The 25,448-nt window shown below is 53.6% G+C and overlaps 1 protein-coding gene across 3 annotated transcripts in view; it reads left to right on the top strand.

Moving 5' to 3' along the window:
* Nucleotides 1-209: 209 nt before the first annotated feature.
* Nfam1 (NFAT activating protein with ITAM motif 1) overlaps nucleotides 210-25,448 on the top strand; it is a 34,593-nt gene continuing 9,354 nt past the window's right edge. The window contains exons 1-5 of one of the 3 annotated variants that reach the window (XM_052748472.1): nucleotides 569-674; nucleotides 1,580-1,872; nucleotides 18,368-18,691; nucleotides 19,840-19,952; nucleotides 24,352-24,450. In XM_052748472.1, the coding sequence (XP_052604432.1) occupies nucleotides 1,755-1,872; nucleotides 18,368-18,691; nucleotides 19,840-19,952; nucleotides 24,352-24,450 (654 nt within the window). In that variant the 5' untranslated portion in view covers nucleotides 569-674; nucleotides 1,580-1,754. Of the gene's footprint in view, nucleotides 675-1,579; nucleotides 1,873-18,367; nucleotides 18,692-19,839; nucleotides 19,953-24,351; nucleotides 24,451-25,448 lie in introns of all 3 variants that reach the window. The other 2 variants (XM_052748470.1, XM_052748471.1) reach the window with 2 other exon arrangements.

Here is a 25,448-nt window from a genome sequence, read left to right as displayed (position 1 = left end):
CTGTCTGCAGCGGAGGTGCAGGTATGCTAAGAGGGGCTGAGGTTTGTCTGCCTGGGATGCTGAGCAGTGCCAAGCACAGGCAGGCAGGAGCAGCGAGCTGGCACTGGGGCAGGCATGGGGACAGCATTAGTGTTGGAGAAGCAGGGCTCTGTGCTTCATGCAGTCTGGCACTCAGGCACCTCCAGGTGCCAAGTCATGAGGAAACTCACGGAGGCACAGACCGAAGCCTTTAAAACGCTCCCTCTGCGCACCGAGGCATTAACATGACGTTTATCACCATGGCACCGAAGTGCTTAGACAACCTGCTCCCCACAGGAGCTGGGGAGCGGCATGAAGCAGATTATCCATGCTTCGCTGTGACACCCGTGATCATGTATCACCTTGATGGATCAACAGCCAATACCTCCTGGGTCCCGGCCCGCCCCTTCGCGATGCATCTTCTCCTGTTCATATGTCTTCCTCAGCGGGTGGGTGGCCTATGGCAGCTTGCCTCCACACTCCAGCCTCGGGGTTGCTGCTCCTGAACACCCGACAGCTTTCCCTGTTCCTGTGCAGAGGCCAAAGGGAGGGGCCTTGGGCAAGGCCCCCCCACATAAGCCCCATGGTGACATCGTGGGACCTCAGCCACGTGCCCAGCCTCCACCGCGGTGGCAGAAATGGCAAAGGAAATTCAGGTATAACACTGTCTGGCCTTCCAGTGCACGCCCACCAGTCTTGGCCATATCATGGACAAGCGGCTGAAGTTTCTCATGGGTGGGGTGGGGCCATTCAGGACTCTCTCAGGTTAGTGGCACTAAGAGGAAAACTCGGTGCTCAGCAGGTCCGGCACTCAGCTTCCTTCCTGCCCGCTTCCTCCACCTGCCCACGCAACCCCTGCCACTCAGGTCACAGACAGACATAAGGCTCCAGGACCTCAAGAGTTCTCCCTAGAGTCTGCTAAGGATTGGGGCCCGGCAGTAGGCCATCATTGTCCCTGTTCGGGCGCCTCTGGAAAGGTGGAGCCAGTGAGAGCAGAAACTGACGGGAAAGCTGTGTTGTGTCTCGTTTTGGGGGACACGGGGTGAACTCAGGCTGGGGGAGCCACCTCAGGAGGGTAGGACAGTTAAGGCGAATCAAGAGGAGTTTCTCTGAAGGGCCTTACCAGTCCCTCGCTTGGCCAGTGCCTTCTCTCACCCCTGGAGTGTTAGGGTTCTCTCTGAGGCTGGGACGAGTAGCTCAGGCCCTTCAGGCTTACAGTCTGCCACTCCTCCACCTCAGCCTTCCCCTTCCTATGCTTCCCCCCCTCAAAAAAAAAACCCCACTCTTCAAGACACCTTCTCAAGGGGTTGCAGGAACATTGCAGAGGAGACACCTGAGCAGGCGGGATTGTGTTCAATTTTAGGGTTTTAGACGTGTAAGGCACTAACCAAAGGAGCGTGGTTACCACAGTTTCCTGGGCAGGATCCTCCTCCACAAGAGGCCAAGGAGGACAGAAGCCGACAGGAAGCTGGGGAGGCCTAGGTTCTCACCCCTTCTCTTTTGCTACTCCATGGCTTGGACAAGTTGGAGTCCCCCACTAAGGCTACTCCCACTATTTCAGAGGGAAGTCAGGGTTACGGAGGAGAGGAACAGCTTGAGGAAGCAGAAAGGCATCCAGAGGAGGAACTCATGGCAACACAAAAGGGAACTGTGGCTGCGGGCAGGGGCCATAGCCTCTAGTGCGCTAAAGAGGAAGGAAAGCCTTTGATCAAGCGTCCTGCTCACGGCGGCATCGGATGGAGAGCCGGCTTCTGCGGTGTGGGGCCCGGGTGGGATGCCTGCACCCTCCCAGCTGGCTCTCGGCTTGGTGGTTCCTCCGGTTGCTGCTGGTGCCCTGGACCCTGCAGCTAGCAGGCAAGTCTGTCTCCTCCTCGTGTCCTCTTGTTCATGTACATCAGAGTGACTTTCATCCAGAGGGAGCAGCTAATTCTCTGGACCTGTCTCTGGGGATTTGCGGGTTGCTTTTGAACATTGTAGACTTCACAGGGGGAGCCTTTGGGGACTCGGAAGATGTTTAGCGAATGCCTTGCCAAGGTGGCGTTTGAAGAGGTGGGGACAGTGCTGGGTCTTTACTGGCGTGTTAACAGCTTCCCTGACAGCATCGCTTGGGCCCCGGTCCTTAAACAGGGAGGGTGGGTCCTGTGTTTTGAGGTCAGGTATGGAGTCTGTGGAAGAAACAGATCTTACCTGGGTGCTGTGGGAGAGCTATCACGTTGAATCTGCCAGGTGGCGGAGCTGCCCTGGGTGCCATTGTTGGTGGTTGGTTAACCATAGAGAACACAGATAGGATAGTAGCCAGCCAGAGCATGGTGCCCTGGGGCACAGGTACTGTTAAGGCCACACTTTCCACTTCCTGAAACACAGCCAGAGGCCAAAGATTTTATGACCCGTGTGAGTCTCCCCAGGGCCAATACTGTTGCCTTTTCCTGGTTCCAGGCTCCCTCGGAATCTGGGAGATCTGGATCCAGAGCAGGCTATGGGGTGGGGGAGAGTTTGTCCAGGCCAGTGTATCTCGGAGGGTGTGGATAACTTGCAGTGCTCCCTGGTAGTACTGGGGAAGGCCTGTCAGGTACGGGGTGTCCTGGCCCTGGCCTGGCCGGGCTAGCAGCTGGCCCGTGACAGACCCAGGGCCACTCCACCGTGGCGACTGAGTGCTCTTTCTTCCCGGTTTGGCTTCTATTTATTTGTTTTGTAAGAGTGTACGTGCTATGGTGAGCACGCAGAGGGCGGAGGGCACTCTCAGGTGCCCATTCTTGCCTTCCACCTTGTCTGAGATGTGCCCCGGCCAGCGGGGTCTTCAATGGGAACCTAAAGGGAGGGCCGGTGAATGAGAGGGACAAGAGACACAAAGAATGACAGCAAGACAGGATGTCTGATCAAGCTCCAAAATTTTATTTTACTCTCAAGGCATATATAGGTAGGCAAAGGGGGTTGCGAGCAGGAAGGGACTTAATTATGGGGGTTGCAAGCAGGAAGGGACTTAGTAATGGGGGTTGCAAGTAGGAAGGGACTTAATTATGGGCTGTTGGGTCAGCAGGAAATGTCGCTCTGAAGGTTATCTATCTACCTTTGTCTAACCGCCTAATTGTTTAACAGCAGCTCATTCCCCTGATATCTGAGAAGAGGTTCTGGTATCTGTGGGAAGAGGTTCTGGTGCTATGGAGAGTTAAGCAAGGCCTAGATCTAAGAAAAGAGGAGAGAAGCCCAAATATGGCAGCAGGTGTGTCAGGGGTCGCTTAGGCGTATGGCTCCCGTCAGAGGTAGCATTTCTTTTTTTTTATCCCTGCTGCATATGCCAGGCTAGCTGGCCTGTGAGCTTCCAAGGATTCTGTCGGTGCTCCCCATCTTGTGGCAGGAACAACAGGCTTACAGACACACGCTACTGTGCTTTCTATGACTTCCAGGGATTCGAACCCAGGTTCTCACACTTGCACCACAAGCATTTTCCTGCCGAAGTCTCTCCCCAGTGCCCCTTGGACTTTGAGGAGGTGACTAGGAGTTGCATCTGCCCTGACTGTCACATCCCCCTTTTCGTTTATATCACAAACAGTTATTCTGATAATCAGGAATTAGCATTCATTGAACCTCTATGTAGACCCAACACTGAATGTCCTCAGCGTCCCGTCACCGACAGGGAGACAAACTCGTGGAGATCTGTCCACAAGTCTGAAGTCAGGCAGTAGAGTGGCTATCGGCTAGGGTCAGCTTCAGACTCCCCCTCGGCCCAGCCAGAACCCTGCCCAGTGGGCTCTGCCGGGTCCGGTTACTTTTCTTTGCAAAGAACGTTCTTCATAGGAAAATTTACACTGGGGGTGAGGGGAGCCGGGAGCCAACTCGTGCAGCCTCAGAGCAGGCTGGGGGACAAACCCTGTGGCCTGTCTTCTTTAATGTTGTGCCACACTGCTCACCCCCAGACCTATATAAAGACAGCCAAAACAGAGACGAGACGGGACCTGTTACCGACAGTGTGTTTGAACCTACACTTAAGTGAGATGTTGTGACCCGTTCCTGTAATCCCAGGGCTTGGGAGTCGGAGAATTGCTGTTAGTTCCAGACCAGCTTGGGTCACAGAGTGAGACTGTCTCAACAGCCCTCATTCCCCACCTTAGAGGAATAAAAAAAGTCCCACTTAGTCGTTTTAGCTTACTCTCCCCCAAGTTCCCATCCCCCCCCCCCCCCCCCCCCCCCCCCCCCCCCCCCCCGTGTGGTTCCCCGTCTCCAAAGGCCAAGGACTGACTTGGAGGAGAATTTGCCGGCCAAGCTACTGCAGCTGCAGGGAAGCTGTTTTGAAAGAGGATGAGCTACAAACAAAAACAGAAACAGATTTTCTCCCCCACCCCCACCCCCTGTATTGCAGCAAACCCTCTGCTATAGAGAAGTTCTTCCTGTTCTTGCACGAGAAGGGAAGGCCAGCTCCCTCACTTCTGGAACTGATTACTGGAACACACCGCCCCTCTCTTAGTCCCGCCCCCTGTCTGTCCCGCCCCTTGCCCATCACAGCTTCTGCTTTTCCCCCACATACCTGTCGCAGGCTTTTAGAGCTCTCCCATACATCCTTGTCTGTGAGGGCCTGAGCTCTCGCTCTCTCTCTCTCTCTCTCTCTCTCTCTCTCTCTCCTCTCTCTCTCTGTCTCTCTCTCTCTCTCTGTCTCTCTCTAGTTTATGAAACAGGGCTTCCTAAATAGTCTCCAACTCACAACAATCCTCCTGTCTCAGCTTCCTCCTGAGTGCTAGAATTACAGACTTGCATCACCGTACCTGATACTGTAAGAGTCCTTCTTCTTTCTCCCTCTCATTTTATTATTATTACTATTATTATTATTATTTTATTATTGTGTGGGTGTGTGATGCAAGTGTTTCACACAGAGCAGAGGACGACATTGTGGAGTCATTTCTCTCCTTCCACTTTTACATGGGATCTGAGGATCGAACCTGGGTCACCAAGACTGCACCACAAGTGACTATACCCACTGAACCATCTTGCTAGCCCTCCTTTTTTTTTTGGAGACACAATTTCAACGTGTAGCTTGTAACTTGTTATATATCCCAGGCTGGCCAGGAATCAATGTATAGCCCTGGCTGGCCCTCAAATTCTCCATCTATCCTCCTGCCTCAGTTTTTCAAATGCTGAGATTCCAATGCTTCTTTTGACTTCTTTGTGACCCTGGGGTAATCCGCTTGTTTCTGGACCTTGGAGTCTTTGACGAATGTCAGTCCTTTTCTCTGTCCACTGTTTTCAGCTTTACTGATTGCTCAAATACCCATGGAGGAGGGAGTGAACTGAAGTGGCTTGCAGAGCCTCCGGGGCCACAGGTCTCTAGACAACTGTGGGGGACAGAAGTGAACAAGGCCCAGGCCCACTCTCTCAGCTGGGTGGAGATCGTGAGACTCTGTCCTAGGAAACAGGACCCAGATGGAGTTCATGTGTGCATCTGACTGTGCTCTCTGGCCTCAGATGTCACCACTCTCTTTGTTCCCAGACATGAATAGTGGCTCTGCCTTCTGCAAGCTAAGGCTGCCTGCCTCCCTCCCTGGCCCTCCAGCCTCTGTCACCACTGGTCTCTGCCTTTCATCTTCGTTTAATCCCAATAAAGTGCTCGGGAGGCAGAGGCCTGCAGAGAGGCAGTGCAGTGCAGAGGTGGGCCCAGGGAGTGCGGGAAAGGCTGCCTGCTGCAGAGGGCACTGGCTGGGGGCCGGACCCAGAGGAGGACAGAGCCGGTGAGGTAGCACACAGGCACAGCATGGATAAAGGCCGGGAGGCCAGAAGACAAAGCTGCGCAAAGAAACAGTCAGAGGTTCTGTCTGACTGGAGAGGAGAGTCTCCCAGAGCAGTGGGATGTGAGGCCGTTGCCAGCGGATTATAATGCCTGTCAGGTGGAGGTTCAGACACTGTCCCAGTAGGTCCTATCCTCAATGCCTTCTTCATTGCAATTGTGAAATGTAATACACATGCTGGAAAGTACAGTGATGAATAATAAATACTAGCCCCCCCCCAAAAAAAAAGTGCAACATGGGGCAAGCCAGAGAACATTCCAGAACATTCTTCCAGAGACACCGTTTCTCCCGTTAGAGATATTGCTTTCTTCTGAATGATCGTGGACATGGGGCTGCTAGGTAAACCTGGACCTGTTTCTTTATACTTTCATCATTTAGCACAAAGTTACTTATTGCTGAGTAGTTTGGCTATTTTGTTTCAGCACTGAGAGTAAAAACTCACACTAAGCAAGTGCGGGACCACTGAACCTAGTCTGTCTGCTTTTAAACTTAATGTGACTGAAATGCTACTGTGTATACTCTTCTGTGGGGTGTCTCTTGGATTCAACATTATGCCCTTTTTTTTTCTTTTTTTTTTGGTTTTTTTTTTTTTTTTTCCGAGACAGGGTTTCTCTGTGTAGCTTTGAGCCTTTCCTGGAACTCACTCAGTAGCCCAGGCTGGCCTGGAACTCACAGAGATCCGCCTGGCTATGCCTAGTGCTGGGATTAAAGGCGTGCGCCACCACCGCCCGGCAACATTATGCCTTTTAAGGTATATCCGGCAGATAAGAAGTAGGCGACCTTTGTTTCTGGGACTGAGCAAGAGTAGCAGGTTATGGCCCCTGGACTACATCCAGCTCTCTGCTTCCTTAATATGGCCCGAGAGTTATGAGTGGTTTTCCATATTTTTTTGAAATGGTTTGGAGGCGGGGGAGAAATCAAAAGAAAAATATTTTGTGACATGAAGCTTACGCCAAGTTCAAATTCCCAGGTCCATAACTAAGTTTTCCTGGGACACAGCCGTGCTTTTTGTTCATAGACCATCTGTGACGGCAGAGTAGCTGGGACATAACCAATATGGCCCACAAGCCTGCCATGTTCTGTGGACACCTGCTGTAGAGCATCCTGCTAAGTGAACACACTGCAGAGTCTGTAGACGTGCTGGGCACTTCAGGGGCGTCCTGCTTAGGGCTGTGAATATGTACATGGTCTCCAGGTGTGTATGTGTGCCTCTGTGTGTCCCTGTGTATTGGGCTCCAGGGCACATGTTCCCACTGAAGCTACTTCTGTCGTCCTGTGTGGCTGGATGTTGAGTGTCCACAGAATGGGGACCACATGCAGCCCTATGGCTTTACTCCGTGACTCCCAGCACGGTGCTCAGCGCCCAGGGGGATACTCAGAAAACGGTAACAATAGCAGCTAAATTAAGCAGCTCCGGACAGCCCAGTCTTCCCTGGGGGCTGGTATAGGTGTTCATCCTGGTTACACACAGGGCTGAATGTGCTCCTACTGTCTCTGCCCTGCGGCTGCTCTGCCTTAAAGTCTCTTGGGTATTGTGAGCGGGAGTTGACAGGTGTTGGCGAAGCTCACAAGTGAGCATGGGACCTGCCCTTCCCCTGCTCCTGGTAGCTCTAGCCCAGGTTTATTGTCGTAGGATTCTGGCCATCGGGGCTGGCACAGCAACAGAGGAAGATGAGGAGATCAGGGAAGACTTGAGGTAGGCAGGTGGAGCTCACGGAAGCCTGGTGAGGGTGGCCTGGCCATCCTGGATTTGAGTTCTCAAGAGACTTTGGCCAAGTCACCTGACCACTCACCACCTCCCTTCCCATCCGCTGAGGTATTCAGTAGCTTCCCGTGCAAATCTCTTCCTTACTATGACAGGGGGTCATGTTTGGTACCACTTATACCCTCACTGAGGGTGTGTGAGACCTCAGACACAGTGAATAGTGTGGCTTGGTACTTACTTCTCAGGGTGGAATCAGTGCATATACCCTGCCCACCGGACTCCTCTGGGCCCAGCATTTTCCCCCTGCCACCTTCTCCTCTATGCCTGGGAACCTCACAGTCTGGGGTCTCACTAGAGTCCTCCCATACCTCCTGTAGATGACAGTGAGTCACTGTCTCTGTATACACCATCAGAACCTCTGGAAGGCTGGGCCAGGCCCAGTCCTCTCTGAGACTGTATTCAGTATAGAGCCTATCCCAGATGAGGGGCTGCAGGTCCAAGATGGAAGGGCCCTGGCCTGGCATCCTATGGGCACTCTTGGCTGGGACTTAGGGGCTCCTGGTTTCACCGTCTATTTGATAGGTGGCTGAACTTGGGGCTTTGTTCTAGGTGTTGTGGTCCTAGCAGGGTGCTTGGAAGTGGTTGGTCTGGTTGGACAGCTCCTCCTACCCCGCCTGAGGATGACATTACACTGGTAGAGAAAGGGAGGGTAAACCACTGCCTGCCTGTTGCTGCTGAGCCAGCAGAAGCGGGCCATGGAGCCCAGGCAGGAGTAGCCTCTACTGTCCAGACTGAGTCTCACCAAGTCAGGGTGGGCACAGGTCTACATTCAAAACGTGTGTAGCCGTGGACTAATCAAGTGTGCCCTTCTTAGGCCTTCTCACGCCAAGGAGCCCGGGCACCAGGAGACCGTGGGCTGTTCACACAGCCTCATTTCCAGCAGTTGGCCCCTAGAGGAGTGAACTTAGTGAGAGCCTTTCCTCGCTCTTCAGAACAAAGCTGAGCCATCTGGGGCAGGTTAGGCTTTGCCAAGGATCTTAGGATCCTAGGAGGTGGACAAGGTAAGAAAAACTACAGGTATCAAAGACAGCAGGGCAGATGGGGAGCCCGGGGGAAGGGAGGTCACAGACGGAGGGTCTGCAGGTCAGGAGTCAAGACCGGAAACAGTGGGAGTCACAGAATAGCCACTGTTGTCTCCACAGATCTCCTGATGCTCACAGAGGCAGCCTGCAAAGCTGTGGTGCGGGGTGGGGAAGAGGAGGCTGGAGGTTGAGGGAGTGGAAGGAGGCAGCTAAGAGTACAGGATTTGGGGGGAACCTGAGATTGAGGAGGAATCAGAATGGGAGCTTGTGCAGTTATTTTTTGTTATTTTGTCTTTTTTTTTTTCCTGGAGCTGAGGATCGAACCCAGGTCCTTGGGCTTGCTAGGCAAGTGCTCACTCAACCGCTGAGCTAAATCCCCAGCCCCTGTGTAGTTATTTTTTAAGGACAGGGTCTCTCAGAGCTCAGGCTAGCCTCAAACTTGCTATGTAGCCGAGGATGACTTTGAACCTCTGATCCTCCCTCCTGACTTTACCGCTCAGCTTCTGTGATTATAGGCATGCTGCACCGCACCTGGTTTATGCCATGCTGGGGCTTGAACTTGGGGCTCCACCCATGCTAGGCAAGCACTCTGCCAACTGAGTGGCGTCTCCAACCCTGAACTTGCTTTTTAAAAGCAGACTGGGGGGAAGAAAGGCGAAGCCAGATGAGTCACTAAGGCTGGGGAAGTTTTAGGTAGCCCAGGTCTCCTGGTTGGAACTCTGCGGTATTCTCTTGTCCTCTTTCGAAAATGCAATGACATTTCCCTTCTAGCGTAAAAGCTCCCAGGGGCTACGCCTGGTTTTCAGCCACCTCCCCGGCGCCAACCTCCCCCAGCCTCTTTCATTCCCCGATGCCCTGCTCACCCTAGCCGCAAACTCTCTCGCCTCCTTCTCTACAGTGCCCCGACACGGTGCCCCGGTGCCCCGTGGGGAAACTTCTAGACGCTTTACCCCGAGAGCTTTCTTAGGCTGAAAACTCTCCTGCCGGCCCCTCCCCCACCTGGCTGCCTCCCTACTCTTTTCTGCCTTCAAAGTTCAGCCTGGTAAAGAGATGGGAAAGAAAGAAAGACATCAAAATGTTCGCAGCTGCTCCGTCAGGGTGGCGAACTGCAGACAGTCTGCCTTTCTTCTTGATCCTTCCCTGTGGTTTCCAGAATTTCTACACGGAGCCGGCCTCACTTTTATGGAGGGAGGAGGTGGGGCTGGACCTGAAGAAATGCAGTTCAGAAAATAATGACCCAGTCCAAGGGTCTTTTCCCAGGGAGATCCTGTCCCCTCTCGGGCTGGGTGAGGTCCTGTCCTCTGGGTTTCTACAGCCCAGAGACTTCCCTTCTATTATTTAATTTCCCAGCCACGGCATTCAACCCCCTTCCCAGGATCCTGGGGGGGGTCCTCAAGCCATTTTACCCACCCCCCATTCAAAGGCGAGATACAGAGTCCTGTTCCCACTCTTTTGTGCTGTCGCCGTCTCTACCCATCCTTTGGAGGGTACAGATGGGTAAAAAGGGGGACATCGAGTCCCCAGCTAACCCAGGTCTCGCTCACCATACAGATCGACTGTAAAGGGACTCAAAGAGAGGCCACTGCCACAGAAACCCCAGTCAACACTTGCGAACTTAATCCAGGCCAAACCTCCGACAAAACGATCGTTTTTGTCTGTGTCTCCATGTGACTCTCCTGCACTCCTGGGTCTGAGGTCTGGAAACGTGAGAACAGGATGGGGACAAGCTGTGGAAAGGGCCTGCAGCCAAACCACATCTGTATGCAACTGTGACTCAGAGGTGTTGAACGATATGACAGCCAATCTGAGCATGGCATTTGGAGAACATTAGCACTAAAAACTCAGTCAGACACCCACCGTTCAAAGGTCGCCTTTCAGTGCCTGCACCAGCCGCTGGGCAACTGCTTGCCACGTCGTGAGTGACTGGCCGGCTGCCCTGCAGTGTCCTGAGATTCACACTCAGGCACATGGCTGAGGCTCAGGGACAAGCCAGCAGCCACAGCCTGCGTCTTCCTGAGGACCCTTTCGAGGGGCCTTTCAAGAGTCGCAGCTCTCAGAGCTGCCAGAATGGATTGGAGGGCAAACCCCAGACCTCGTATAAAGACCGTGGGAACAGTTTTCTTTTGGAGCTTGGAATCAAAGTGTTTTCCTTTAAAATCGACCTGAGTCAGGGCGGATACCTTTGATCAGCACGCCTGGGCCCTTACAACTCTCAGTGCCTTGGGAGGGATTGAGTTGCAGGCAGAGCGGCCCGGCCAGCCAAGACTCAGGAGGGGCTGGTGGATTCTGGAGAGCTCACTGGCGAGCTCAGGCAGCTGGTGCAGAGTTGGTGTGAGCCAGGGTGAGGGGAGGCTTTAAGCGTTAACCCCTCTGTACCTCCAGTAGGCATTTTTCAAGGTTATTCCTCTCAGCTGCCTCCTGCTTAAAGGGCCACTGTCTGTCCTTGGAGGACTCTTCGATAGATAGCCTTGTTTACAAGACTGCTCTGTAGAGAGCTCATGGGGCCACTTCCTCTTCTGAGGGCCACAGGGTCTCCTTGAGCTGGGCCGACAGTAGCAGCTCCCCCTAAAGCTTGCAGGACCCAGGTCAGTCCAGAGTATTGCTCTCTCCTCAAGTGTTCCATCTTGTCAGCCTTGTCTGCCTGTTTGCTAACACACATTTAGGGAGATGCCCTCGTGTCTTTCAGCGCCCTGGAAAGAGTGTATTTCTTTCAGTTGAGTTTTGCTGGCTCAGACATTTTAGAAACTAGCAGAACAGTGAATACAAGTGTGTGTGTGTGTGTGTGTGTGTGTGTGTGTGTGTGTGTGTGTGTGTGTGTGTGTATGTATGGGGCGGGGCTCAGCGATACCCAGAGTCCAGTCTCAGCCCGGCTTAATAGCTGTACTGCTTGGACAAACCTCATCTTGTCTCTGAACCTTGGTTTCTTCATCCATGTAAGGGAACTGCAGCTCCTGTTCTCACCTACGAGTCTAGGCTGTGTGGCGAAGCCAGTACCCGGAAGCATAGTTCGGAAAGGGAGCCTGGATATGGACAGGGTGACTCCAAGAGCAGGGGCTGGAGGGGACAGTAACCCTAAATCAAAAGCTGCATGTTTTAGGGTGACCCTGTCTGAACTCAGCTGAGAATAACTGAAACCAGGTCACACACAATAGCTGGACTCCACGTGAAATGTGCTCTCTGTGACTTGTTCTCTATAAATTACTTGTCGTAACCATGTGGATTGATTTCAGACTCCCCCCTGGGCCTCCTCCAGAGGGGATCCCCTGCTTGATCAGGAAGGACAGGGCTGAGATGAGTCTGTGAGTTTCTGGGAGAGTTGGAAGGGAGGGTAACCCACAGGAAGATGGCAGGAGGGGGTGTTTGCTGGCCACACCAAGGAAGACTGTCCGGGTGGGTGCCTCCACTCTTGGGTAGGTTCTCGGATTGCAAATTGTTCCCCATGATGGACTCAGCACAGAGATCCCTGGTGACTCCCCCCAGCCCTGACATCAGTTGAGGTGGTCACAGCATCAGCAGAACCTGAAAGGGAAGGAGTCAGGCACCTGGGGTGATAGGCTGAGTCTTTCCCAAGGAGACGGAACCCAGACAGGGAGGAGCAGAAGACAGCTATGGTAAGAATACCCTTCCAGACTGCCCCAAACTAGACACCTAGCTGGACGCCTCCAGGCTGGGCCACCAGTTGACACTCCAAGGTGACACCCACCCCAGTGTTCAATTATGGAAGGACCTGAAGTAATAAAAATAAAACAAAAAAAAACCCAAAAAACTGAGTCTGGACCGGCTCCGGAGTTCCCGCTGTGAGTGTGTCTCTTAAACCGGAAGTGTGAGGTCCCACCATAGCCCTGTGAGGGTGGCATTGTTCCTCTTCCCTTGCTGGAGAAGAGCTACTGAAGTCCAGAGAAGCAAAGTTACCTACCTGCTCAAGGTCACACAGCTTCTGAGTGGTAGAGCCAGGGTCCACATCGGGGCCTGGGACCTTCAGTTCCTCAGCACCTCTCATCCCCACCCCAGTCTGCAGCTAGGCTCTGCGCTTCCTTCTAGCGCTTGGTGTCTTCTCTGAACCGCTCTGGAAACTGGAGTGGGTGGACTTAGCTGTGGCCTGTGCTTCCTCGCCGGGACTGTGAGTGAGGACAGAGAGGAACATGGAGGACTTCAAGACCAAATGGGATAAAGCCAAGCTGAGCACAGAGCCTAGGCCCTTTTTGTCTCTGGCTGGCCCCGCTCCTCTGCCTCCCCCTGCATGTACCCCCCCCCCCAGATCTTACTCTCTGGGGGGGGGTGCTCCCTCCTTTCTGTGCCCTGTATCATCCCATCAACCCGTCACAGGCTCACAGGCTCCTATCCAGAGATGTCCCTCTACTCTGGGGACATCCTATCCCACCCGACTTTCAGTTTCCTCTGCCTCTACCTTCACGCAGGCTCAGGGGCCCTCATCCAGAGACGGATGTCACCCCCACATGCATGCCTACAGACACCCGACCTTCAGTTCTTCCTGCTTCTTATCTAGGCCACCATCACACAGGCTCCCAGGTTCCCATCCAGAGACACTCCTACCTGACCTGGGGTTCTTCCTGCCTCCCTGTTTCCGCCTGGGTCAAAAGGAGAGACTCCCGGCTGCTGCAAGACCGAAAGCTCATGGCCCCCCCTGTCTCCTCACCCACTGCCCTACTCTGCCCTCACGGAACCCTTCCAGACCCCACACCCACGACCTTCCTGACCTCTCCAAAGCGGAGGCATTGAGTCCCTTCCCTTGCAGAGGACACAGGAGGTTCTTGGGACTGTTTGTCTCAGTTTAGCCTGCATTGAAGACCTGTGGCACACGTGTCAGGGTCCTTTGGACCCTCAGCAGCTCTGGTGACTCTGAGGAAGTCACAATCTTTGACCACTTCAAATCACCAATGACTCCTCCTCCTCCTTCACATCTCCAACCCTGTTACGGCCATGCTGACCTTGGTTACGGCCAAGGTTGCTCCCTGTGCAGCTGGGACTCTGTGGAGGGTGAGGCCAGATCTCCTCATCTCTCTCCCACTCAGACACTCCCACTCTTGTCCTTGCACATGGTCACGCTGGGTGGAAGAAGACAGAGGGGAACCATGTAGGGTCAGGGTCACTGTGTTCTGGGAATTGCAGTGACAGCAGGTTCCACTCAAGCTGGGTAGGATGTCGCACGCCTTTAATCCCAGCACTCAGGAGGCAGAGGCAGGCAGATCTTTGCGAGTTCGAGGCCAGCCTGGTCTACAGAGTAAGTTGCAGGAAAGGCGCAAAGCTACACAGAGAAACCCTGTCTCGAAAAACAAACAAAAAAAAAAAAAGAAAGAAAGAAAAAGACCCACTCAGACACCCCATAGACCTCTCTCTCCTCAGCCCCCTGGAATCTGAGGTCCACTCAGTCCCGCTCCTGGGGTACTTACCTCCAAAGACAGCTACATGAAGAAAGCCTCAGAGGATGTCCAGACAGCTCCCTGTCCTGGCCACATTGTCCTGTGAGTGGCACACTGCCAGAGTTCAAAGATCCATGAGACACGAGCCAAAGGGCATGTAACCACTTGTCCGTGACTGGACTGTGCAGATGGCTGCCAGGATCTGACAGACTGCCTTTGGCAGCTGATGGCTGCTGTGCCTGGCTCCTCCGTGAACACCACCCCCTCTCCATCCTGTGTCTATGGCACTTGGTCTCTTCCCCCTCAGCAGAGTCAGGTGAAGCCTCGTTCCAACCACAACTCCACTGTTCATGAATCCTGGAGCTTTGAGCCCCAAGACCCCTCTTTCTTTTCTTCTTTTCCTTTCTTTTTCTCTTTTCTTTTCCTTCCTTCTTCCTTCCTTCCTTCCTTCCTTCCTTCCTTTCTTTCTTTTTTTTTTTTTTTTGAGACAGGGTTTCTCTGTGTAACAGCTCTGGCTGTCCTGGAACTCGCTTTGTAGACCAGGCTGGCCTTGAACTCACAGAGATCGCCTGCCGCTGCCTCCTGAGTGCTGGAATTAAAGGTGTGCACCACCACACCAGGGGAAATTTTATTTATTTTTTTTATCAGTGTTTGCCTGAATGTGTCTGTGCACTGTTTGCATGTAGTGCCTGCAGAGACCAGAAGAGGGCGTTGGATCCCCTGTGACTAGAGCTACAGATGGTTGTGAGCTGCCTTGCGGGTGCTGGGGATTGAACCTGGGTCCTCTGGAAGAGCAGCCAGTGCTCTTTTTTTTTTTTTTTTTCAGTTTCTACATTTTTTTTTTCTATTATCAGCTTGATACAGTACAAATTCTTATCCTAATAGTGAAATGTTTCATTGAGGCTTGCCCAGTAATTGTGTAAAACCAAAACTTATTATAAGCCACAGTCATCCTAGGGTCCCCCCTGCTATGTAGCCTCCCTGGATCTGTGGGTTACAGTCTGATTGTTCTTTGCTTTATATCTAGTATCCACTTATGAGTGAGTACATACCATGTTTGTCCTTCTGAGTCTGGGTTACCTCACTCAGGATGACATTTTCTAGTTCCACCCATTTGCCTGCAAATTTCATGATGTCATTGTTTTTCTCTGCTGAGTAGTTCTCCATTGTGTGTATGTACCACATTTTCTTAATCCATTCTTCAGTTGAGGGGCATCAAGGTTGTTTCCAGGTTCTGGCTATTACAAATAGTGCTGCTCTGAACATAGGTGAGCACGTATCTTTGTGATACGATTGAGCATTCCTTGGGTATATGCCCAAGAGTCAGCCAGTGCTCTTAACTGCTGAGCCATCTCTCCAGCTCCACACTGAGCCGTCTTTCCAGCCTGACTCTCTTATGTTTTTGGGCTTTGTCTGTGGAGTGGGGTTACTATAATTGCCTCGTGGTATTAGACTGGCATCTAGCCTGTCATACCTGGCTAGGGTAGGTGTTCTATTCATGTTCTTTTCCTTCTATTTCTGGATGCCCACTCCAAGTCAAGAAGGTTTCCAACTCCCAGGCACCTCCTGACCTACCTAGAGAGACTAAGTGCTCCCTCCCTCCCACCCTACTTTCCTCCCACCCCAGATGTCTCCGCTTACGTCAGCCTTTATCATCATCACACAGGGGATGCTGACAGGCCAGGCAGGACCTGCAAGCTGCCTGGTACCCTAACTGAGTGCGTGTGTGTGTGTGTGTGTGTGTGTGTGTGTGCGCGTGTACGCATGCAGGCGTGCATGCATTCGGGGCACAGCAAATGCTAGAGGAGAAGTTTCACTGACTTAGAATTTCTCTGAGCGCATCTGCAGCTCTGAACCTTAAATGGGGGCTGCTTCTCACTGGCAGACAAATGGAGCAGGGTGGGGGGGGGCTGGATACCCACAAGTGGCTACATGGTCCAGACTGTCGGGTGCTGACACCCCACAAAGCGGGGACAGTGACGGACTCCATCCCCAGACCAGACACCCCGGGTGCAGGGTACCAACTGAAGTTCCTCCTGTCTCTTGACCGTCTCCAGACCAGTTATCAGTGCTTATATGACGTGCAAGAAGCTGTGCCCTCTCTCCCCCTTTAGACGTGGCACTTTCGTTAAGGCCCGAGGTTATCATTCCAAAGTCTCTGTGCATGATGGCTGGCCAGAGTCAGGCCCTGAATTTTCATGATCTTAACCCTTTAGCCTTAAAACAGCAAATCCCACAAAGGCTGTTGAACAATAGACATCTATTTTTATAGCTTTCTCCAGAATTGTAAAGATTGGCTTAGTTGCTCTAGCAGATTCCATCATTTTCGAGAAGGGTGCTTGGGGGTGGGGAGGTGTGAAGACAATTGGATGGATGGATGTCTTCCTGCCAGGAAAAATGGGAATGTGGCTTCGTCATGCTGGCAGCATGTTTACCTCCCCTAGTCTGAGAGTGACCTTGTAACGCTGAAGAAGCAAAAGGTCCCAGGGGAGGAGGGCTGACCCCTTTCTAGGTCCCTTCCGTGGGATTCCAACCTCCGCCCTTCACTTTGGAAACCCTGGGGAAGCCAGTCAGGCTCTGCTTACCCTGGCAGCCTGACAGGAGCATATAGAGAGCCGATGAGGAGGATCAGGTATCGGGAGCCTCTGAGGAACCAAGACTAGGCTCTCAGGAGTTGGCCACAGGAAGGGGGCACAGGTAAAGGGGCTCTGGACAGAGACCTCTCCAGGTAAGGGACACAGGTAGAGGGGGTCACAGACAGGCCACAGAGAGGGTCTCTGCAGGTCCAGGGGACTGCTGGCAGAGCAGCTGCAGAAGGACAGACAGAAGCATGGGGCAGAAGGGCTGTGTGACAGATGAGCAGCTGGCGGAGTGGACAGAGCTCTCAATCATTTGTAGTTCATTCCAGGCTCTGGCTCCATGCACTTTCCAGCCCGTCTGGAACCCTGGGAGATCATGCCATAACACCTGTCCCTTGCCGCCTCGACCCAGCCATGCGGTATCTCAGACGGCCTCTACCCTGAATTGAGGCTTCTTAATGATGAAGCTAGAACACCGCCATGCTGGTACTATAGTGTGTGGAGTGTACGGTCAAGCCACAGCTGCTCTTCAACAGAGGCCAGAGAATAAGAGGGTAGTGCCAGCCTGAGGAAGCTCAGGACAGGGACTCCTTGCTCGGGAAGGGGCCTGGGCACCAGCTCAGTCAGTCATATTCCCAAAATGACCGTTGTCACACTCTGACAGAGATCATGGCACTCTCAATGCTCCCTGTTCTTTAGGGGGTGGAGTGTCTCTTAGAAAGAGGCTCAGCAGCAAATTCAAAACATCAGCCTGTTCAAAGCTGTAAGGATTCACTGGAGGATCATCGCCATCCCTGCCCTGGAATCTTTCAGACAGCTCAGCCTCCCCTGAGGGCCCTTTCCCCAGGGGAAAGCTGAAGAGGCCAGAAGAGACCCTCCTGGCTTCACGCCAGCCCACAGGCAGGAGGCCCATAGCTCACTTTCCTCAGCAAAATAAATCTTGAGAGTTTCTAAGCGTCTCAAAACGCACGATCTTCTCCCGATTAACAAGCCGGCCTGCGTGTTCTTGGCTGCTTGCTGCCGACCTCAATTTAAAATCTGTCTGCTGTTCAGATGCTGGAGAGGAAGGGCCCGGGAGGCATGGAATATTGAAGCTGAGAGGCCTGTGTTGCCAAAGTCGGGGGCGGTGGCTGCTGACCCCGCTCCAAATCTAAACAGCCTCTCAGAAGCTTGCAGGAGGTTCAGCCGGGGCTGGGCTGCTGCTTTCGGGGTATTTAGACTGGTTTCTGATGAGTGTGGGATAGGGAGGGTGGCTCCAGCGGAACTGGCCTCGTGATGGGCACTGGACACAAGTGGCCACGTGAGCAGGTCTGCATCTTTGGAGGACAGCTCCCTGTGAAATGGCTTGTTATACCACATGGGGACTTGACAGAGTTCTCCAAGGCCTGATTCCAGGAATGACCCATCTCTGCCTGCTGGCCAGCCAGTCCTGCTGGCAGGAAGACCTGCTCCCTCTGTCCCCTGCCGGGAAGTGCTCTGGTTTCCTGGATTCCCCTTTTCTTCATTTCTGCACTAGCTTTTGGCCCCTTCGGTCTGTACGGGTAACAAATGGGGGTGTCCTGTGAGAAGGAGGGGTTTAGGAGCACAGGCTCTGACGTCCCCTCAGCCCTGGTGTGTCTGCTTTTGTTCCCCACCTGTTGAAGAATCTGACCTCACACTTGACCTTCCCAACTCTCAGTCTTCCTCCGCCAAAGCTCTTGCCTGGCCTCTGTACGTTGGAGAAATGGAGTCTCTGTGAGAATCACCCTGTGCAGTCAGCATGCAGGAGGTATGAGGGGTGAGGAAATGTCCAGTGAGCTGTCTCTTCACCCTGTCGTTCTTCCCGCAGGAGGGATATCAGTGACCCACACCGGCCTCCCTATCATGGTCTGTCTGGCCAACACGCCTGTCTCCTTTAGATGCAGAATCAACCATCAGGACACCCCAGAATTTAAGGACTTCACTGTTAGCTTCTTTCATGAAGATCTCCACGGCAAGAGAAGCTTGGAGAAGCCGATTGACTGCCAACACAGTCCTGGCACGGGGAATCAAACCCTGGATTGCATGGTTGAACTCAGCCTGCCAAATGCATCGGCCACAGGCACTTATTACTGCTTAGTCCAAGGGCGCAGCATCTCGGTGCAGGGCAGTGGCACCTTCATCCTGGTTAGAGGTAAGGCCTCCTATTGGATCCTTCCAGGGAGAATGAAGTGTGAGGGCCACCCAGCAGTTTCTCTGCCTTGCCTTCTAGCTTTGCAAACAGAGCAGAAGCATGCCCCCCACTCCAGGAAACCCCTGCCCTGCAGGTGTGCCAGGCACCCACCTTTGTGTTCAAAGAGATGGGGCCCAGTGTGTGGATCTGCCTCTAGCCACCTTGGACAAGTGACTCAAGAGATCACTCAACCCATCTGTGCCAGAATCCCATTGGCAGTATAGGGCAGTGTGGGGTTAGGCATGTGCACATGTGGACTTGTAGGTGTCTTGCTTGAGGGAACATTTGCTTTATATCATTCTGGAAGTAATTCCTAGTTATCATTCTTAATGGCGTGAGATTCCCAAATTTAAGAGCAAGCTGTGGTCGAAGCCCTGGTTCTTTCTCTACCCACTTCTGTGAGTCCCACTGGAAGGGGCTGGGGACTTTGGAACCCCACAGCCCTGGGTTTGCCTTCCTCTCTTACTGCTTGCCTGGATGTGCCCTTGGGCCTGGCCTTCAAGGCAGTACTCTGCCCATCAAAGACTTCAGCAATGTTGGACAGGATAGCCTGTGACGGCTGCTGCCTCGGCACTTGCTAAGTAACTGTTATGGGCCCAGAAGTGGGTCTCCTTTGTAAGTCTCTGCTAGTCAGATGGAGGCAGGGAAGGAGGGTGGAGGGAGGCTCAGGCAGAGGGGAGTTTGCTCCCTGTCTACCCCTGGTGTAACTGTCCTGGTCAGTCCCAGTATACGCTGTCTCCCTCAACCCTCACAACACGCACTCATATTGCTGTTATTTCAGACACAGGGAAGGAGGCCCCCAGAGAAGATATGATTCACCAGGATCCCCTAGGCAGCTCGCAGTGATGCCAGCTCACGGAGGCAGGGCCATTAAAGGAGCAAATGACCTAGTCCTGTCCTTAGAGTACCACGGCAGTCAACACACACAGAAACAAAGCCAAGGCCCCGAAGGGTCTCAGGGGACCCTGACAAGGTCAGGAATTGTAGAGAGTTAGAAATGGATAAAGGGCAATTCAGAGCTTCGGGGCTAGGGGCTGGTGGGTCAGGTAGGCCTCGAGTTCTCCTGGGAAACTTACTCTCTGCTCCCTGCTCTCCTCCCTCCCACCCAGATGCAGCATACCAGCCACCTTCATTCAAGCTCCAGGAGGCCCTGTTGTTTGGCTTTACTGGCCTGCTGAGTGTCCTGAGTGTGCTGGGCACAGCCCTACTGCTTTGGAAGAAGGTGAGGACCAAGCAGACACCTAACACACTATGCTGAGTCTTCCGCCCTCCATCCACACCATGGACCTGGGGAGGCGTCTGGGACCAGAGGGGCTGCCCCTGTCCCATAGGGCATCCTAGGCCCTGAGAAGGACACTCCATCAGCCCACAGGCCCACTTTGACCCAGTTGAAAGAAATAGGGCCTCTTTAGACTTTCCCAGGTTACTCATCCCTTGAAGAATCTGGCAGAGGATGCAGGCGCCCATGATGTTCCCAGACAAAGCCTGCCCCTCCCCCCCACAGATAGCCAGCTATGTACAAGGTAAAAAAAAAAAAAAAAACTAAAAGATGCTGTGAGCCTGCCCCCCCCCCCCCACATCTCCTGCGCTCCCTTCCATAGCTCAGTGAGGACATTTCTTCCCATCTCACAGCCCCCGAGAATGAGGCCCAGAGAGGGTGTGATTTGCCTGTGGTCACACAGTAAGCACAGGACAGAGTAAGGGCTGGCATGGACATGAAGGGGAGAGTTTGCTCCCGCTCTCGGCCTGCCTGTTTCCTGTTCATGGTGACTGCCTAGGAGAGCCACTCCCCACTGGGGCACCCCTCATTCTTACCTTCTCGCAGTGATCTTTTGCTCCATGCCTGTTCCCTGCCTCGGCCTGTGACATGGGACCCTGCACTTAATAGGTACTCAGCAGATATCTGCTGAAGGAATTATATGCAGAGTCTTTTCATAGTTATTAGTAAATACATGGATTAACTTCTTAAGTGAGTCTTAGCCGAGTACCTACTATGCACCAGACGTTATACCAGAGTTTAGGAATCCAGTGGGAACCCAAAAGACCAAAATCTCATGATAGCCTGCTTGGCGGTCAGTCGGGGCTGGGGCAGGGGCATGAGAGCACTACTCCAGGCTAGGCTTGTACTCTAACTCCTGCCCCCCGACCCCCGCCCCCGCCCCCCCACCACCCACCCCCACTCCCGTGCCCAAGCCAGCTCTTCGAGTTTGGCCAGAGTAATCAATCCCTCCCTGCCTCAGCTGAGATCTCCCCAGTGGAGATTCCAAGTGAAGGCAATTCCAAGCATCCTGGCTGTGGACAGAAGGGTGGGGGTGAGAGGCACTAAAGTGGACCTGAGTTACGTCAGCACCAGGACAGCTACTCTCCTGAGAAGATGATGGCCACTGTGACTTCCGCCATGGGGGCAGGTGTGATGTCTCCACCTGGCTGGGATGTGTGTGTGTAAAGACAGCCCTGGAAGATCCTGGGCACTTTTCTCAGAGCCCTTCTGTGCACCTGGGTGACTATCTGTCTTGGGGCTTATGGTTTCATCCATTGATGAGCTGCCAGACCCCTCCCCAAGCTTCAGACCTCAGTATGGTGAACGTGGTGACTCATATGTACGGGGCGTAGGACATCTCCACCTCACATGACTGAAAGAACACGCTTCAGGACCTTAAACCTCCTGAGGGCTTAGGATTAAACCCTGGAGCTGTGTGTGGCCGGTCCACACACTCCCACATCCAGTCCCTCAGCCTATGCAGGGTCCAGCCCCTTCTCCCTGGCTCTGGCTTGGGCCCCACTACCCTCTTCAGGTTCCTTGCTCGCTTCCTCTCAATCCACTATCCAACCCCTGGCTTCCACATTTCCGTGTCTCCCTGCCTGAGTGAAGCCCCCTACAGGACAGGGACTTGATATCCCTGGTGCCTGCCAGAGCCTGGCACATAGTAGGTGCTGGTGGAAGGAATTATGGGATATGTACATGCTGATTCCTAACAGATGAGTACGTACGGGCTGGGGCACAAGGAGGGCAATGTGGCATTATGGCTGCCATTTCAAAGCGGGGGAAACTGAGGTTTAACAAGCATCTTGGGCAGCTCCTGGCAGTGTACAGAGAGCTAGATCTCAACTCAGGCCTGCTCACCCTCACTGCAGCCTACTGGGGAAAAGAAACGTGGGCAACAGAGAGCTGGGCACTATGGGAGAAGCCGCGTTGGCTAGCTTGCTCATCTAATAACCACAGCCTGAAAGGACAGGTCCTGACTGCTGTGGTCAGTGTCCTGAGTAGACAGGGCTGGCTCCAAGGGACAGAGCATCCTCAACCTCCACAGCAAAACATAACCCAACCAGGTTTTCAAATGCTTCCCCTCTGTCCCCTTAGGATTCCTCAGCCTGGGCCTCCTGGCCTGGATAGGGCCAGAAGAGGCTGACCCCATTGCCCCCAAACTTCAATCCACCTTTCACCTACATCTGAGGCCATATATGGAGCTGGATGAGAGCAAATATGAGCACTTCCAGCTCCCGTGGCTCCCACGGTTCCCCACTACACCATCCAGGAAAGACACTGGTGTCATTTGGTGTTTTGTGGCCTTGTCACTGCCTGTTTCCCCTCCTTTCTCTCCCCTCCCACTCTCATGCTCGCCCTCCTCCCCCCTCCTCTTTCCTGCTCTGCACATCCCTAACAATCTGCGGCCTCCTGTGGACTTGAACTTTTTCCTGAGGCCAACAGTATAACTCAGCTCCCTGAGCTCTCACTGGCAAGCCCAATAGGCCACAGGATCTCTGGTGCCCAGCCAGGCCCAACATGGAAGAGGGCCGGCACCGTTGCCCGCCCGGGTCTCATACCAAGACCCGTGTTTTCCAGCCTTGGATCCAAAGAGCTTATCCAGGAAACCTCCAAATAGCCACTGCCTGGGAGCTCCTGTCCTTCAGCTTTGGTGGCATTTGGACAAGCAGGCTCAGAAGGGGAGGGGCCAGGACCCCAGCCATCTTGACAAGGAGGAGGTACAAATGTGCCCTGAGTGTCCCTGAGGTCTAGTTGTGGCGGTGTTTCCAGGGATAGGCAGTGCAGGGAGGTGCCAGATCTGTGTTTCCTCTATGTCTAGCCATTTGCTAGTTTGATGGGCCTCACTTTCCCTTTCTGTGAGATGGTAAGTCCGTGCCCACTCCCTCAGGCTGTTAAGAGAATTAAGTGACAAGGACAGGGGTCTTTCTGAATTATAAACTGCGCACAGATGGCAGCACCTGTCTAAACGAGACCTACAAACTCTCACAAACAGATGCCAACACTCTAGGTAACATTGGGTTGGCATCCTAGTCAACGCAGACATAGGTTCCAGCCCTGCCCCTGTCACTTACAGGGTGTGTGGTCTCCCAATCCCCCCTGCCCTCTCCAAGACTTCCCTTCTCCATGTGCAGAGCAGAGATGCCCTGAGAACTCGTTTGCAGGTTTTTCGAGGAGCACAGGCAACCAGGCATGTCTCCCGGCGGCCTGGCTCCATGTTCAGGGCTGGATGGTGGCGAGACCGGGGGTGGCACTGGCTTCTGCCTGCGAGTTAAGTAGCTCTTGAGTGCTAATCCGGGAGTAAATGGGCTGGGGATTGGCAGGTGGCCAGGGTTTTTAATTAGCTCCTGCCCTGAGATGTGGCCGTTGTTGCTCCACTGTTGGCAGTGTGGTGCCAGTGATGAGGGGGGCGTCCAAACTGCCTCCCTCTGACTGTCTGTCGCCTGGGCCCTGTGCTTTTCCAGCAGGGCGACTGGGACTTCTCCAACCCCACTTGCCTTAGTTTGCTTTAGTCTTGGGGAGTTGTCCAAAGCTGACTGGGTCTAGGCACCCTACTTGGAGCCCTCGAAGCTTCCCGCCATCCATGCTGCCCTGCCTGTCATCCTGCCTGTCAGGGTGGTTAGCCTCAGGCTGACCTCTCCTTAAGGTCCTCAGTCCTGCAGTTCTGGTACATGCCTGCCTGCTGTGCTTCTGCCTGGAGCCCTCGCCTCTGTTCATGCTAAACACACTCCAGTCCTCATATTTCCTCCTCCTGTCCCCTTCCTGAGTCCTGGGTCCCTGTGCACAGGAAGCTCTGCTGTGGCAAAGCGGCTACGTATCGCCCTTGTCTCCCACTAACTAAGTTCAGGAGGGCAGCAATGTGTCCACCCTGTCACACCGTACAGCTAACAAAGGTGTTCAGGAAATGTGGGGTGCTTGACTGAGGTTTTCCCAAGTGCCACCAAGCACCTCTCCTATGTCCCCTCCTTGAATCCCTGCAATCACCTTGCCGAGGGATGCTATTTGCTGAAGACGTTTGAAGCTGGAGAGAAAACGTCTTCCTTCAGGCCACAGCCAGTGAGGGGCTGGCTGGCATCCACTTGGGGCCCACCCACAGTTTGGCTCCCAGGTCCAGGCCCTGACTCCCCAGAGTCAGGCACTGTGCCTGTGACAATGCCCCATGTGGGTCTTTGCATTTCCTTTAGCTTCGGGCACCGCTCCCTGGAGAGGGTGGGTGGAAAGTGTTGAGTGATTAATTTTTTGTGTGGCCTCATGACAATCAGCAATGTTTCCCCCCTGGTGGGGGTCTGTAAGGGGAGGGAGATGGGAGAACTACTTCTCCTCAGCTTCCACAGCCCTGGCTTCCTTCTTCCCACAGAAACAGATGTCAGTTCTGGGCAAGTACATCACCAGGACATGCCCTGCTCCCAAATCCGCCAACAGAACCACGAAGCCTCCAGCAGAATCCATCTACACGGTGAGTCCCAGGGCCCTTCTTCCTCTCTCAGGCTTGACCCAGGGCCTGACTAGCTCTGTGTGTGTGTGTGTTGGAGGGGGGTATTTCCGTGCCTCAATTTCCTAATCTATAAAATGGACACAGCAGTTCTACAAACTAGATATTTCTGCAAAGGTGAAAGGAGGGGCGATGTATGGGCCCCCTTCTGGAACATGGGGCCGTGAGAGCCAAAGTTGGCAAGGATGAAGAAACTTCCTTCAGCTGAGCGAATTACCCCCTGACCCAGCTTGCAAGCTTTTTCGTATTTCTATTGCACAAGCGACATTTTGTGAAAAGTCACAAAAAGAGGAAAAGGTCAGGCGCCACCCCCCACCCTTGACACCCACTCCCTTCCCCATTTATCGAGACAGTCACAGCAAGACTCCACGTGGGACTCTGTGTGTTACGTGCCCTGTGGTGTCACATGCATCCTCTCCCCGCAACCCGCTCCATGGTTTTCACAGTTAAAAGGGAAGGGCCTGAGGAGGTTGTGCCCACTTGGCCACCTGGTCAAGGGATCCCCCCCCCCCCCCCCGCCCCCGTGAGCTGTGTTGCTTGCAGTTCTGTGAGTAGTGCATTCTCAGTGTAGAGAAGGTAAAGGATTTACCACTCAGTGTCAGCCAGAGCCACCAGCTGCTGCTGCTGATTCCACAGCTGGCCGGTTGGGTAGCCAAGGGCGTATTTTGCAGGTGCTTGCCACTCTTCCTGTCCCCAGAACCTTGTTGATGCACACGTGAGACCTGGTCGTAAAACCCCCCACAGAGCATGATCGGAATTAGGCTGTGTTTGCTGAGGGCGGGGGAGGTGGCCGCGAGGCCAAGGAATGTTCCCGTGGGGGCAACATTGACAGCTCCAAGTACAGGACAGTTCTCAAAGGGCCCTCAGTTTCTCCTCTCCAGGGACTTTCCAGCAGCTGTTGCAGCGTATGCTGCCCCAGATTCCCCCAAATTCCCTCTTCCTTCCCAGCAACTCAACACTAT

The sequence above is a fragment of the Peromyscus californicus genome, unplaced genomic scaffold (genome assembly GCF_007827085.1).
Source record: "Peromyscus californicus insignis strain IS unplaced genomic scaffold, ASM782708v3 Scaffold_20__1_contigs__length_68692818, whole genome shotgun sequence".
In the NCBI taxonomy this organism is placed as follows: Eukaryota; Metazoa; Chordata; class Mammalia; order Rodentia; family Cricetidae; genus Peromyscus; species Peromyscus californicus.
Note: the sequence above shows the minus strand (reverse complement) of the source record. Positions and strands in the feature narration are given on the sequence as shown.